Genomic DNA, 16,145 nt, shown 5'->3' on the forward strand with positions numbered 1-16,145 from the left:
TTCGCCGATCGGTTACTTTCTGGAGGTAGATTTGGACTATTCTGTGGAACTCCACGAGGATCACAAAGACTTACCTCTTTGTCCCGAACATTTTACTCCTCCAGGTAGTGACAATGCCAAACTCGCGACCACCCTTCACCCCAAAAAAAAGTATATATTGCATTGTAGAAATTTGAAACAGTGTTTGAGTTTAGGATTAAAAGTAACGAAAGTGCACAGAATTTTGAAGTTTGCACAATCTCCATGGCTCGAGCCTTACATCGAGCTCAATACAGACATGCGTCAACAATCTAGGAATGAATTTGAGAAAAACTTTTACAAACTCATGAATAACGCTGTGTTCGGCAAAACTATGGAGAATGTGCGAAATCATGAAGACGTCAAATTGGTCACAAAATGGGAGGGAAGAGGTGGTGCGAGAACGCTTATTGCCCGAGCAAGCTTTCACAGCTGCACCGTATTTGGCACTGATATGGTTATCATTGAAATGAATCGTGTCAAAGTTCACTTCGCCAAACCTATTTACATCGGCGCATCAATTCTAGATCTGTCAAAAATCTTCCTCTACAATTTCCACTATAATTATATTAAAACCAACTTTTTGAATAAACAAGCTAAATTGATGCATACCGACACAGACATCCTTATTTATCAATTCAATGTGCCTAATATCTACGATATCATCAAACGTGATGTAGATACAACGTTTGATACCTCTGACTATCCGCCCGACAATGTGTATGGTATTCCCTTAAAAACAAAAAACAACCAGGGCTAATGAAGGATGAAAATAATGGTAAAATTATGACAGAGTTTGTGGGACTGCGAGCAAAGCTGTACACATTTACTACGATGGGTGAGGATGGGGAAAAATATGACAGTGGCGTAAAAGTGAGTAAGCGCGCCAAGGTTGTAAGAAATTCATCGATAAATAGCATCATGTTTGATGATTATGAGCGCTGTCTGACGGCTTACCAAGAGTTGACTCTTCCACAGTGTTTAATACGCAGCAAAAAACACGAAGTAAGCACGATCGTACAAAAAAAAATTGGCTCTGAGTTGGCAGGATGACAAGCGGCAATTGATACCTGGACAGACCGACACCGTACCTTGGGGGTTTGTCACAGCCCCCCAATAGCTATAGGATAAACCGTAGACGTAGAATTGATGTAAATATTTGATGTTTGACGCCTCGAACGATCCACCACCGGGCGGAAACGTTTCACGATCAATGCGATATTTAATGGATTTGAAGTTTCAAAATGCGAATTCATATACTTAACAATCATTTATTTAATTATTATTAATATATCAAGCAATTATTCATATTTATTTGTTTACCACGAGTAAAGTTTTCAGAAAACAAAAAAATGTTCTCAGAAAAGTGTTACGGGGTGGATTGCGTAGGCTCCGATGAGCGGTAATCGGAGCTTACTCCACGCCCAGCCAAGGTGTTATTTGGCTATTGTAGGGTCCGTTCACGTCGACTATGCACTCGCGTGCTTCTACTCCCAATGCAGGAAATGAATGGAATAGAAAGGGATCGGTATTAAGGGAAGATAAATGATTTAAAGTATATGATTGTTTATTAGTAGTCGATGCAATGGAGTCGGTCGAGGGAAAAAGGTACGATCTTGGTTTGAAGGGATAGGTGTCTTGCTTAAGCGCTAGGATGGATCTGCCTGGTTTTGCGGGACGTAGCAGGCAAGCTAGGCGCAAGTTACAGGAGAACCTGCTGACTCGCGAACGATAAGAGTAGACTACAGAGCGTAACGTAACTAAGAGCGTGGAAAAGGAATATGAAGTCTGGAGGACGTAACAAAATGAAAAAAAGTTTTCAGAAAATGAGAAAAAGTTTTCAGAAAATGGAAAAAAGTTTTCCGAAAAATAAAATGTGTAATAATCGTATGGAAAAATTGCATATTATTATTATTATTATCATTTTTATTATTATTATAATTATTATTATTTTCGTAGTACATAGTATGGCACATGTGCGTACAAAGGAGATAAAATGTTGCAATATATGTATATTCAAAATCTTTTATTGTAATTCGGAAAATACATACATACTATGTTACATGTCTGTTTTATTCATCCAACTATTGTGCGAACTATCAAAACCCAACCACTTCACATAGAACAGATTCCCCCGTTTGCGTAATACTTTCTCCACATGGTAGCCGTCGGGATATTTCATTTTGGCGAGCTCTTTCTCGTAGAAGCCCCCCTCGATGGGATGATCTTGATAATCGGTAAGTTTGTAGGTGGGTGGATTGGTATTTTTCACCTCACTCACGGTGAATATTTCTGTCGTCCAATTGGGTGTAAAGCCTTTTTCAAATACATTCTTGTACTTGCTGATTCGAACTCGATCGCCTACACTAAATTTCCGCGCTCGATCACTTCGATTGATTTGCCGAGGCTTGTACACGCTACGATACAGCTGTTTTTCATTCTCCGTGCTAACATCCTGTAAGTTTTATTCGAATCATGCGATGATTGGTGCTATTGTAGGACTTCATTAAATCTACCCAAAATATTAATCCACTTGTGAAATCCTAGGAGAGTAAACCGCATCCACATTTTATTTTTTCAATGTTCGACTAAAAACGTTCGCATATCGACGGCGAGCCAAGGTGTTGCGCAATGAAATTTCTACACTTTGCGCTTTTTAAATCATCTCGAAGGCTTCCATCGGCTTGGTAACGTTTTCGATGTGCATTTGTCGTCGTTACAATTTTTATATAATTATTCCTATCCACATCATTTACAATCAATGCATCGGGTCATTTTTTAAACAGTAATTCAAGTAATCCATGTGTTCTCTCATAACTTTTATCCTCCACATTGACCAGATTATCAGTGAAATTGATCGGCGTATCACCAATCGTCATACCGTTTGTCAACTTTCGAACACCGTATGTGGTATCCAAATCCCTCTTTTTACTTAAGCTAAACATTTTCAAATATTGCGCCGTGGAATCCGTTGTTTTCTTCACCGGCGTACTTGTAGTAGAAATTTCACCAAACTTCAGTGTTTTATCATTTGCATCCATGAAATTCCCTTCATCCATATCCTCATCCTCCTCATCATCATCATCATCATCATCCCCGATACTCTCGTCATCTTTTTCTTCTTCTTTTTTTATTGTCACATCCGGTAGTTCCGTTTTAATTTCACGTTTAATATGCTGCTGCTGCTGTCTTGAGGTATCAACCAATTCTTGCAACGGTGTTACTAAAGGCTTGAATACCTCTCCCATAACCTGTTCGGTCGAGTCCTTGTCCAACTTGAGCATCTCATGCTTCCGCCGTATGACATCAAATGCTTTTGATATTCCACTCAATGTATCGCTATGCTTACGAATCTTGGCACTCTCCATGTTGCCGGCTCGATTGTTGCAACGAAACTGTGCAAGTTTATGTTAGTTTATGCTAATAAAGCAGTCAAACCCCTTCCTATATCGCCCCCCATTGATTCCGCTATCCTTGTCAATTACGATAAAACTGTAATTGTCATCATTCCAGCATGCCGAGCACAAGTCTTCAAATTGCTGATACGTCATGTCCGCGTTCACATGATCGTTGTAGATATGTTTCAGATTCATATCATCCTGCCGAAATAGCACTAATAAGTTTGCATTGTCACGCACTAGGCGTTTTGGAATGCGCGCATACGTTTGACTTAGATAAAAGCTATCGATTTCGCGATGCCTGCCCATGCTGAAGTATGCTCTGATATTATCCTGCTTTTCACAAGCCACATCGTCGAAAATCATAACAGAGTTGGGGCGAGCATGTTCCGGTTTTACAACCTCATCGTTCTCGCGAAACGGGAAATAACCCACTCCCTGCACGGGTTCTAGTAACTTTTGCAAAAATTGATACATTGGTTGGATGAGAGATTTCAAACAGACGTAGACATTTTCGAATCGCAATCCATTGCCGTGGATGATGAGTGCGAGAAGAGCGTTAGTTTTACTGCAATTGGATGGCCCGCAAAAAATTGCTCTCACGGTGTTTGGCAGCAATTTTCCATGTCGTTTTCCTATCTTTCTCTTAACACGTCGAACCATTTTATCGAAATTTGCGATAGGTAGTTTATCGGGCTGATCTTGAAATCTCATGATGCTTCGTTAGCATGACAACGAAAACTGAGATGACGGTATATAAATTCCGCCTTTCATAGAAGTCGCGTTAGTTGTTGCCCGACTATGAGGATGTGCACACGGAAGAAACGCGGTCGTGGTTTGTTAAATAAAATCATCAATCATCTCCCAGTTGAATTGCATGTGCCAGGGTATCAGTACTGCGGACCTGGAACGAAATTGGCCAAGAGGTTGGCTCGTGGAGATTTGGGGATCAATCCGCTGGATGCCGCGTGTAAAGACATTGCATACGCAAAGAATCGCGATATCGCAGCGAGAAATCTTGCCGACAAAGCGCTCGCTAAAAAGGCGTGGAATCGCGTCTTGGCCAAGGACGCTGGTGTAGGTGAAGAGACTGTAGCCTGGGGAGTCACCAACACCATGAAAGCTAAATCTAAACTCGGAATGGGCTTAGCTGCAAAGCGGTCGAAACTTGGAGTGGCTGCAAAGAAAAAATCTGGAACTGACGGGAAGAGTAAACAGCGGAAGAGAACTGTGAATCTTAAATCCATCATCACAACAGCAAAGGTCGCCATGCGACCGGGTTATAAAGCTGTCGAGTCGGCTTTGGCGGGTGCTCGTGCGGCTGCGCGTGGGACTGGGAAGAATATTCGTTTGCCTCGCGTTATACCTGTGCCTGATAAAATTGGCGGCTTCCTGCCGTTTCTCATTCCAATTCTGGCCGTTCTAAGCGCTACTGGGGCTCTTGCGGGTGGTGCTGCGGGTATAACTCAAGCTGTCGACGAAGCTAGTGTCAACAAACATCAGTTGAACAAGGCCAAACGGCACAATGCAACAATGGAGGCGATTGCTTTGGGCAAGGGATTATACCTGCGACCCTACCGCAGCGGAATTGGCCTGTACTTTCGTCCGGCAAAAAACTAGTCAAGCTGCCACACTGAGCTCTCACCAACATTGATTTACGCAACCATGCTAAAAATATGAAAATTTCGCATTTTCGCGATGTTTTCATGCGGAATGATCTGCCGAAATCAGGACCAAAAATGCGAGAATTTGCAATTATCAATCTTGACAATAAAAACGGTCCGGGGACACATTGGGCTGCGTACAAGAAAAATGGTGACCATGTTGTGTATTTCGATAGTTTCGGTGATTTGAAACCGCCTAAGGACTTGATTAGGTATCTCGGTGTTGGTAGCGTTAAATACAATCATAAGAGGTATCAAGAATATGATACTGTGATTTGCGGCCACTTGTGTCTCAAATTTCTCAGCGAACAGCTATAAAAAGACAGGTGTTACATGAGCAAGCATTAGTCATGCCGGAATCGTTGACGTTAACACTGTCAGGCACATCCTCCGTGATGGAGGCTCAATATTTCCCCCAAATCGAGTTATCACCAGAGAAGAACTATGTTCTCGGACTCGTCGAGTTCCTGACATTCAATTCAATACCCAATATTCATGAGAGGTGTAATAAATTTTACCGGAAACGAGCGGACAACAGCAGAGAGAGCATCGCGATACCCACGGGAAGCTATGAAATTGAGGATATTGAAAATTTTCTGCATAAGGAGCTACCCTCCGACATCACCCTTAGTCTGACAGCTAACAACAACGAGCTGAACAGTGAAGTCACATGTAATCATGTGGTAGATTTTAGGCCCAAAGATTCCATCGGCCGACTATTGGGATTTAAGGCGGTTGAGCTATCACGAAACGTTAGTCATAAATCTGAATTACCCGTAGCCATACTGAAGGTTAATAATTTACGCGTTGAGTGTGGCATAACCACAGGGGCGTACATAAACGGGCATCGAGCCCGACAGTCGATACATCATTTACAGCTGAGAATAGTCGATCAAGACGACGAGCTGATTCATTTTCGCGGCGAAACGATTACTGTACGTTTACACGTGAAATCACTCAAATAATGGGAATCGTGTTTGAGACGAGAAAGTTGGGCAAAAGTTATAAAACTCAAACGTCACGGCCAAAAATCATCAGTCGCCCGACACCTCTGACAACGTTTACACCGCCTACGAGACTGACACCTCTGAACGTTCGGTTTTTCCAGAGCCTGGGTCTTCGATTACGTGGAAATTTTGGAAAATAAGAATTCGTGTTCTCTGCATCATGTGTGTGTTACCATGGAAAAAATAATAAGAATACAGAAACCTGTGGTATTCGACGAATCGATCGCGCACACTGTAATTCATGCTCATCAGCCGTTCGCATCATCCACCTTCCAGAACAACGATGAAATCCATATTGTTGTTCCACATCAAGACTTGTGTCCACTGTCCAGTGAAAGCTCTCTACACATTCATGGAAAAATCACAAAGGATGATGGTGTAGCTGCGGTGACGGTTGCGAAATTGATCAATATGGCTGTTTGTCATTTGTTTGAGGAAGTTCGCTACGAGTTCAACGGTGTAGAGATTGATCGGAATAAAAATGTTGGCATCACCAGCACTACCGGGTGGTTGAGTGGGGATAAGGAACTAACCGATGCCGCCGGAAATTTCGATGTTGTTTTACCGTTAAATTATGTGCTAGACTTTGCCGAAGATTATCGTCGAGACATCGTCAACGCTAAACATGCGTTAATTCTCACACGTTCCAACACTGATTTGAATGCCGTGATTCAGACCTCGGCGACGGAAAACTTTAAAATCACCCTGAATAAAATCGAGTAGTTGTTGCCCTACATCAAACTGGCAGATAAACCGAAAATCCAGCTACTCAACTCCATCGCCAAGGATCCGGCCATATCCATGAGTTTTCGTTCTTGGGAAATGTACGTGTATCCAATGCTCCCATCAACAACGCGGCATATATGGTCAGTCAAGACATCGACGCAGCTTGAGAAGCCGAGATATGTCGTTCTAGGATTTCAAACTGCAAGGAGAAACGAGCCGCTGAAAAATGCCGGCGTATTTGATCATTTTCGGATCAGAGATGTAAAACTCTTCCTCAACTCACAGCGCTATCCCTACGAAAATGTGAATCTTGATATATACAATAATCAATACGCCATTCTCCATGATATGTATGTTCGGTTTCAAATGAGCTACTATAACAAAGAAGCTGAGCCTTTGCTATCGAGGCGTGAATTAATAAACCAAGCTCCCCTTATCGTCATCGATTGCTCCAAGCAGAACGAAACATTGAAAACTGGACCTGTGGACATTCGATTGGAATTTGACTGTAGCATTACGTTTCCACCACACACTTCTGCCTACTGCATGATCTTGCATGATCGCATTGTTGAATATAATCCGATCAGTGGTACTGTTAAAAAATTGGTATAAGTCAATTTTGGAATAATAATATGTTTAATTAATATGGATATTGAAAATAATATGTATAATTTTACTCGTTAAAATTTAGAATAAGATAATTTAGAATAGAATAAAAAAACTAAATGTAATTGATGTTAAATAAAAAAATTGTTAAAAGCATTTAAAACGCCGTTTTAAACCTTCCTTCAGGGGTCATTTCCTGGAATTTTTTCAATAGATCTAGTGGGTTTTTACCCTATCCGATTTATGTGCGGCTTTCCGGCGCCAAACAAGTCTCGACAGGAATTATTTTGTGTGTGTGCGCGCCTGTGTGTGTGTGTGTGCGTGTGTCAAATCCTATGAAAACAGCCATCTAGCAGCAAAACCCGAAAATGTGCGACGGGAGGGTGGGGGGGGGGGGGGGGGGGGGGGCGGGACCGCCGCGGATTGGGAGGGGGGGCAGGGGGGGGCACCACCGCGGATGGGGTGGGCGCTGCGGATTGGGGGGGGGGGGGGTCGGGGGGAGCGCCGCCATCTTTAATCAGAACTCTCATATATACACTACTCACACTTGAACATAAAAAATATTGATTCAAATTGTTATTTATCATGGCTCCGATATGGAAACATCTTGTTCAACTTACTAATGGTTATGCGAAGTGCAAATATTGTGAAGTTCAGTGTAATGTTAAAAAAACTACATCATCTTTGCGATACCACATGAAGAATAAGCATCCTGACAAAGACCAAGCAGCTACTTTAATCAACGAAGGTGATTCTGAGTCTCAGTACGTAAATTCATAATTTCTGTGTTTTTTTTTTATTACCGTAAATGGAATGTGTCTAATTTTTATAAGATAATAAGTATTTTTATTTTGATTCACCACTGCTATCAATAAATAACCTAAAATTCATGAATGTAATAGATCCGAAGATGAAATTGAATTGAATTCTACTGGAAATAAACGAAGAAGACTAACTACAGAAAATCCAGACCCTTAAACAGGTTCAAGCACTGAAAATAATCATGAGAAGCGGCGCAAATTACCTACTAGAAAATATTATACTCGCAACGTAAGTAATTTTGTTGAAGAATCAAGTTGATTGTCAAAATTCTATATATTTTGTCAATTTGCGATATTGATTTATGTATTTATAAATTATATCAAGTCCAATGATATTTTTTTCCTTGTTTTTCTTATAGAATCCCAAGTCTGAAGCTATTACTATTTCATTGGTCAAGATGATCGCTATGGATATGCTTCCATTATCGTTTGCCGAAGGACCTGGAATCGAGCAATTTCTAAGGACTTTTGTCCTGAGTATACTAAAACAAGCGTATCAGTTATTAGGAATCGTCTGCAAGGCATTTATGACGTTGTTCGGAACAAATTGATTTCGACTATGAACAATTTTCCAAATATTTCGATTACAACCGATGGTTGGTCTTCACGTGCCAATGATTCAGTTGTCACAATCACTGCACACGCGATTGATGACCAATGGAACCTCCGTTCATTTACGCTGGATACATTAGAAATGTCTGAAAGTCACACTGCGAAAAATACTTACAATCATTCAAAAGAAGGACTGTCGAGTTGGAATGTATATGAAAAAGTTATAGCTGTTGTCCACGATAATGCACCTTATATGGTTGCTGCCATATGAGATTATTGGAGCAATGATACTGAAATAGATGTGAGCGTTCGCTGTTGCTGTCATTCCCCACAATGTGTCGTTGAAAAGATGAAGTTTTATCTGATTGTTTACGAAAAATTTCTGCTCTAGTTGGGCATTTTAAGCACTCGAATAAAGCGAGTACAGCTCTAACTTATGCTCAAAAAAATTACGTTTGCCGAATCATCGTTTAATAAGTCACTGCCCTACTCGCTGGAATTCAGCTTTCGCAATGATTGGACGTGTTATAGAACAACGTGATGCAATAACATCTGTTTTGTTAGATAAAGAAGTGACAACTGCTGAATCAATGAAAAAATTGCTCTTGAGCAATGATGATTGGGATTATATAGCTGATGTTAAAAAGATCTTAGAACCTTTCGATGTTGCTACAAGAATAATGTCTTCAGAATCACAATCAACAATTGCGATGGTGCGACCAACCGCTCATTCAATGGTTAAAAAATTTTTACAGCCGAAAGATGATGACAGCGAAGGGATACGCTTGTTGAAGGATATATTGGAAGACGAGTTAAGAACTAGGTTCTTAAAAACTACAAGTGTTGCTGTATGTGGGCTTGCATGCTACTTAGATCCACGGTATTTATTTCATTCACATTTAATTCGAAATCAATGAGAAGTCTTACACCCTTACGTGCGTGCAAAGTCGATCTTGTTTCAACAAATTTTATTTTATAATATTTTCACTATATTAATTAACTATAGTCAATTGTACTTTATATTTCAGGTATAAAGACTTACGCGATAAATCTCAACCCTATCGACAAAAAGTTATGCCTCATTAGAAATAATATCAGTTGAGAATACGCATCATGAATTTCAAACTTCGGCCAAAGATCAAAGAGAAAAAGACTTGGAGTACCTCTTCGATCCTGAACGAGGTTTATCAGGGGACCTTGAGCGAACACTAAGTTTTGAAAATAAGACTGCTATTGAAAAAGAAATCGGCAAGTATGACAGAGAGTTAACTATCCCAAAAGGAGATAATCCTCTGCTGTGGTGGAACTCTAAGCGTCATAAGTACCCAATTTTAGCTACGTATGCAAGAAGATATTTGGGCATCCCATCCTCGAGTACACCATCCGAACGAGTATTTTCAACAGCAGGAAATGTTATTTCCACTAAAAGGAGTTGTTTATTACCAGATAACGCTAATTTATTGATATTTTTATATCAAAATCGTAAAATGATAGAAGAAACTGATTGAAAAATGTTGATAGACAATCAGTCATGTTAATTTAATATTAATTCAAATTGTTTATATTAGACATTAAGTAATAAATTGATCTTCAATGAGCACCGTTCAATTTTATTGAATTTAGAATTGAATTTCACCATCGCGCCACAATTGTAATTATATATACATATACCATATGGACAGCTATGTTCATACGTAAAAAAAAAAAAGTTACGTTAAATCCACGCAGCGTGACTATAAAGCCCTTAAATTCGCGCGGCGTGGATTTAAGGGCCTTATATTCCCGCTGCGTGGATTTAATGCGGCTTTTTTACGTGTGAATAGTCACTCCTATATCATATATACATGTATCTTTGAAAATTAATTTAACTTTTAGCCGGTCAAAAATTAGCTGATTAGCTTATTAGCTTAGCTAATTTGAGTTAACCGGCTAAGCTGATGGTTAGCTAATTAGTTAACCTGGTTAACTTTTTTAATATACTTATAATAATTATATATTTACTAAATATCATATTATTATATTCTCAAAACATTTTGAAACTTGGTTGCATCTTGTTTTTTCCCCAACGTTGGTTCAAAAAGTTTACTATTGATTGATTCATGGAGTAGCCACTGCCCTGCACATGGAGACTGGAGGTAAGGAGGCCGAACCCAATGCTGGCAAAATGGACTGTGAAAGTGAGGAACGATCCGCGGATTTTACCCGCCTGGCGGCGGTACCAAAACCGATCCTCACGTATGTATCTTATTCGTAACCAGGCGCTGGTATCGCTTGCGGATACATCCAGAACTACAAGATCTTTCATCACTTTCACGATTCACTTTTCGACGATTCCGCCATATGCGTTCGGCCTTCTTACATCTAGTCTCCATGGCCCTGCAGCTGTCCGTGAGGCAACGCCTCCGAATAGAGACGTTGAGTCGAAAATTATTCCTAAAGGAACAACCGGAAAAATTCAACCCATTGACGTTTATGGTTTTAGGGTGTGGAAAAATTTCGTCGGACATTTCATCAGAATCAATAATATCTAGGCTAGGGGGTCTAGTGGAGTAAGGCTCCAGCTAAGCATCTCTAAACGCCAGGTTCGATTTCTGACTCTGTCGTTAATTTTTCGAAATCACTAAATTTTTGAATTCACATTCTTTCATAGCAATATAAAATTGGAAATTCGATAAAGGTTCATGCAAATACACGTACTTTTTCGTTAGACTACCTTTGAATTGTAATATATATGAAAAAGAATATGACCAGTGTCCTTCATCTGCTTCGTAAGATTTCTCTTGCGATTTTCGCGAAAACGCCATCGTAGTTCGCCTTGCTATTTGCACATTATGTTGTTCTAATGAAGTACGAAAAGTGTGCAAAGTTTGAAGAAAATCCGTGATCCGAACGTCGTGGCCTTCCCTTGTAAACCATTTTCAACTACGTGCAGTTGGATCCAAATAACTAACAAGGGAAGTCTTTTCGCTGACATCCTTCGATTTTGATGAAATTTATATATGTTATTCTACTTCAAAATCTGAGAGCCGCGTATTTTTTTTATCGGCAGAAAAACGTTCCTAGGGGGTGAAATTATCCTTTGAAGTTAAGACCTTCGAGGGGTACTTTTCAGATTTCACCTATTTTCACTTGAGATAATCGAATGCACCGAAATGTATAATTACCTTAATGATAAACGATGAAAAATCCAACTGGTTTCATATCGGGGGGTTGCATAAGAAAAAAGTTATGGGGGTTGAAATTCATAAAATCGTTATAACAAAAAAATTATTGCACCTATCTCGATGGATTCAATTGCACTTTGAAGAGCGAAAAAAAAAATAATAAATATGGGTTTTTGCGTTTTTCTCGCAAATCAGGTCGAGTGGGTGAACTATTCCTATGTATATTTACATGTAATCTCAATCAAACGGCAGTAATTCTTTTTTTTCTTATTTCTTCTTTTAGTGATACGTTTTTTCTCAAAATTCGGATCAAGATCAGATCGGAGTGGCTCCCAAACTCGAAATGCATTTCGGAAGAACTTTAGCAGTCAAAGGAGAGAAGCAAGTACAATGTGTTGTACAATCAGTCTCTTCTGCGAGCCACAGTTACACTATTCAGCCGACTATATCAGCCGACGGCAAGCTGCTATGTCCTCTATTTTTGGTTTTAAAAGAAACAACTGGCAAGATTGGTCCAATAGTGGAGAAAACGCTTTTCAGACCAGATAATGTATACAGAGACGTATCCAAGTCTGAGAAGCTTACTTCAGATATAAATTATACCCACTGTTTTTGTATGGACATTTTTTCGAATGAAAAAATAACAAGTTTTTCTATTCTCAGATCATTTTAAAATTTGGTTGCAGCATGTATTTTTCCCGAAAGTTCGTTCAAAATCTTTATAACTGATTGATTCTTGGACTGGACACTGTCCCCAAGCTGTACTTGATCTGAAACCTTCAAATAGAGATGTCAAAGTAACGATTATACCTAAAGGAACTACCGCAAAAATCCAGCCCCTCGATGTTTTTGGATTCCGAGTATGGAAAAATTTTGTTAGATATTTTTCTGATAATTGTCTTTTGATGAATTATGATATTGATTTGCATTTGAGAAACAATATCATAAAGCTTCAGTTACTTTTTCATAACCAACTGTCGTCACCACGTTATATCGATCTTTTCAAATCTTCTTGGTACAAAAGTGGTTACATAGAAGAAAAACCAGCGAATTTTAAGAATCCAGTACGCTTTGCATTTGGAGAATCCTGCAACTCACACTGTGAAGTTCCAGGATGTGAAATGTTGCTATTGTTCGCTGTTCCTGGTGTAAAAAGTCGTTATGTTTCAAACACTTTTTCAATGACTATCATTACTACAGTACTTACAACGGCTAATAGAGCATATGATTATATACTTACTTCTATTTATTGCTATAGTGATTATTTTGTTAAACTGTTGACATATTATCAATAAAAGATACAAGCATATTATACGCTCTGTTTTTTTTACTTGACTACGCAGTTTTTCTGTGCCTCATCCCAAAACTTTGTCTTATCTACCGAAACGAATATGTGTAAGCGCTTATCGTATGCTTATGCTATTTCATTGCCAAATATAAATCAGTCAGAATTATCGATGAGTCATATATAAATACTTTTTCAACGAAAGATCGATCTATAAATAAGTTGGCTCCTAGATAAAACCGTTCATTAAATGCTATATACGTGATGGGCTTGTAGTAAATTAAAAAAAAAACATATTACTAGGAGAAGGAATAAGAAAAAAAGAATTACTGCCGTTTTATTGGGATTAAATGTAAACATACATAGGGGTAGTTCACCCCCTTAACTTGATTTGCGAGAAAAACGCGAAAACCCATATGTATAATCTTTTTTCGCTCTTCAAAGTGCAATTGAATCCATCGAGATAGGTGCAATAGTTTTTTTTGTTATAACGATTTTATGAATTTCAACCCCTATAACTTATTTCCTATGCAACCCCCCGATATGAAACCAGTTGCATTTTTCATCGTTTATCATTATGGTAATTATCCATTTGGGTGCATTCGATTATCTCAAGTGAAAATAGGTTAAACCTGAAAAGAACCCCTCGGAGGTCTCAATTTCAAAGGACAATTTCACCCCCTAGAAACGTTCTTCCGCCAATAAAAAAAATACATGTCTCTTCGATTTTGATGTAGAATAACATATATAAATTTCATTAAAATCTAAGAATGTCAGCGGAAAGACTTTCCTTGTAAGCCCTAGTTCCAGCCTGGGTTTCGCTTTTCCCTATTTCATCCATTTCTTATCCCCTTTACCAAACTCACCTCTCCTAATCAATCAATTTCACCCCTTATCTGTTCTGATAAAGCATTTAAACAAACAATAAGCCCAATAAGCAGTGCAAAAGATAAGACAACTTAAGGAATTTTTACTATCAATACCGAACGTAGTAGCGTAGTGCGTAGCGTGCGAGACAACGAAACGGGAGGACCTGAGTTCAAATCCCCAGCCTGTCAAGAAGGACCTAAGTGGCAGCTCGCAAAAATTGTAAGAAGGGTCACTCCGTTCAGGCGCTGAATCGGTGGGTTGAGGTTTGAACTCGGTCCGGCTACACCAAGGTTTTCTGCAGTTTCTCTTGTCCCTTGTGCGAATGCGGGTGTTTCTAAAGAACTTCTTAAGACGACTGCAGCCGCATAATGATGGTCATTAATCTATCTCTTCCCTTGCCCCGCACAAGTCTACCGTAGACCTCTGGGGACATACTCTTACCGGTATGGCGGGAACTGGCAGTAAAAAATAAAATAAATAAAAAAATAGTCATAAACTAATTTCAGAATGAAATTGTAAAAAAATTCTGACATGGTAAAAATGAAATGATGTAACTGTTCGTCTTAGTACACAACTTTCAACCCTTTGAACTCGATGCCTTTTTTGTTTGCGCGAAACAGCAACTCGAGACGATTTCGGCCAAATTAGGTAAACATTTTACAGGTACTTTAACAAAATTTATAAACAAACAAGCGTATACAAATAATGAAATTTCACCAGTTTATTCATTTACATTTCGAAAACAACAAACTTTGATAAGTGCCGTACCAGTGTCGCTCGATTCAAGACGTCAAATCACTCGGGCGCTGCAGCAGCGCCGCTCGAGTTCACACTTGAAATCGGCCGGGCACCGTATCAGCGCCGCTCGAGTGCAAAGGATTAACCCCATATTTCTCAAGGTCCGACAGATTTTCCCAAAACTGAATTACTGTACAAAAATTGAAACGAATTTATAAGAAAAATCACAACTTTTTCACACGACGAAATTAAAACAGAATCTTGCTCCTTGTTCGAAGTTCTGACGAGAAAAAATTCCCATTTTTATTTCTACAAAATTACGCGCAACTTCATGAAAGATGAAAATTGCGAAAATTTACCATGTTCAATATCATCTAGTAAACGCTAATAAAATTGTAGAAAATTTGGAACAATATCATAACGAAACTGCTCCGCTTCATCTTCCAATGCGACCTGGAACATTTATTAACGCCTCTTTTTGGGAAAGATATCGAATTTTTGTCCCGATCGATCGAAAATTCTAAAACTGACAGCGGACTTATGAACTGGTATTGTACGTTACATAGAACGAAAATTAGCGTACGTAGTGTAACACAATGCAGAAATTTGTTTTCCTGTATCACTACGTATTTCAGTTTTATTGGTACATCTGAAATTGTAATGGCGCCGTAAGAAATAACTAGTTTTAATTTTTTCTTTTGTTATTTTGCTCGCATTTTGTATAATATCCGACCAATGTGCGTCGTCCAAAATAGTGAATCTTGTGTACCTTGAAGAAGCTTCCAATCACCAATTGTAATAGCTGAATTTCCATACACGTCGTCAATATTGTGGAGGATTTCTGTTCGTGGTGACGTGGACCCAGTTCTTAAAGCCGGCCACAGATTCATTCCGTCAATACTCATCTTTAATGGATCGCCACCTGATGCTGCTACTAACGTCGGCAACCGATCCGTTATGTGGAAAAGCTGGTTTGAGACTCGCCCAGGACGTTCTAGCAATGAAAACCACAGAAGACCTACCCCTCGTACACCACCTGAAATCGTTGACAGTTGGATTAAGAACAAACGTAAGAGAGCACTTACAAACTTCACCCAACCGAAATGGTAAGAGTATAGAAATCCTTCATAAAAACGGTAAAGTACTGTTACGACCCGGCCGCTAATTATGGCATTACCCTCTCTGCATCGTAACTTACCGACGTGCCATTATCATAAGAGAGCGTCACATGCTCATACCATAGCTTTACGATCCATGTCAATCCATATACAGTATAACGTGGCGTTTTAGAACGGA

At 39.3% G+C, this 16,145-nt stretch overlaps 1 protein-coding gene across 1 annotated transcript in view; it reads right to left on the reverse strand.

The window, feature by feature from the left end:
* LOC124292996 overlaps positions 1-15,754 on the reverse strand; it is a 33,525-nt gene extending 17,771 nt beyond the window's left edge. The window contains exon 1 of the mRNA XM_046731888.1: positions 15,619-15,754. Within this exon, the coding sequence (XP_046587844.1) occupies positions 15,619-15,754 (136 nt within the window). The remainder of the gene's footprint in view (positions 1-15,618) is intronic.
* Between the last annotated feature and the right edge of the window lie 391 nt (positions 15,755-16,145).

This window comes from Neodiprion lecontei, chromosome 2 (assembly GCF_021901455.1).
Source record: "Neodiprion lecontei isolate iyNeoLeco1 chromosome 2, iyNeoLeco1.1, whole genome shotgun sequence".
Classification (NCBI taxonomy): domain Eukaryota; kingdom Metazoa; phylum Arthropoda; class Insecta; order Hymenoptera; family Diprionidae; genus Neodiprion; species Neodiprion lecontei.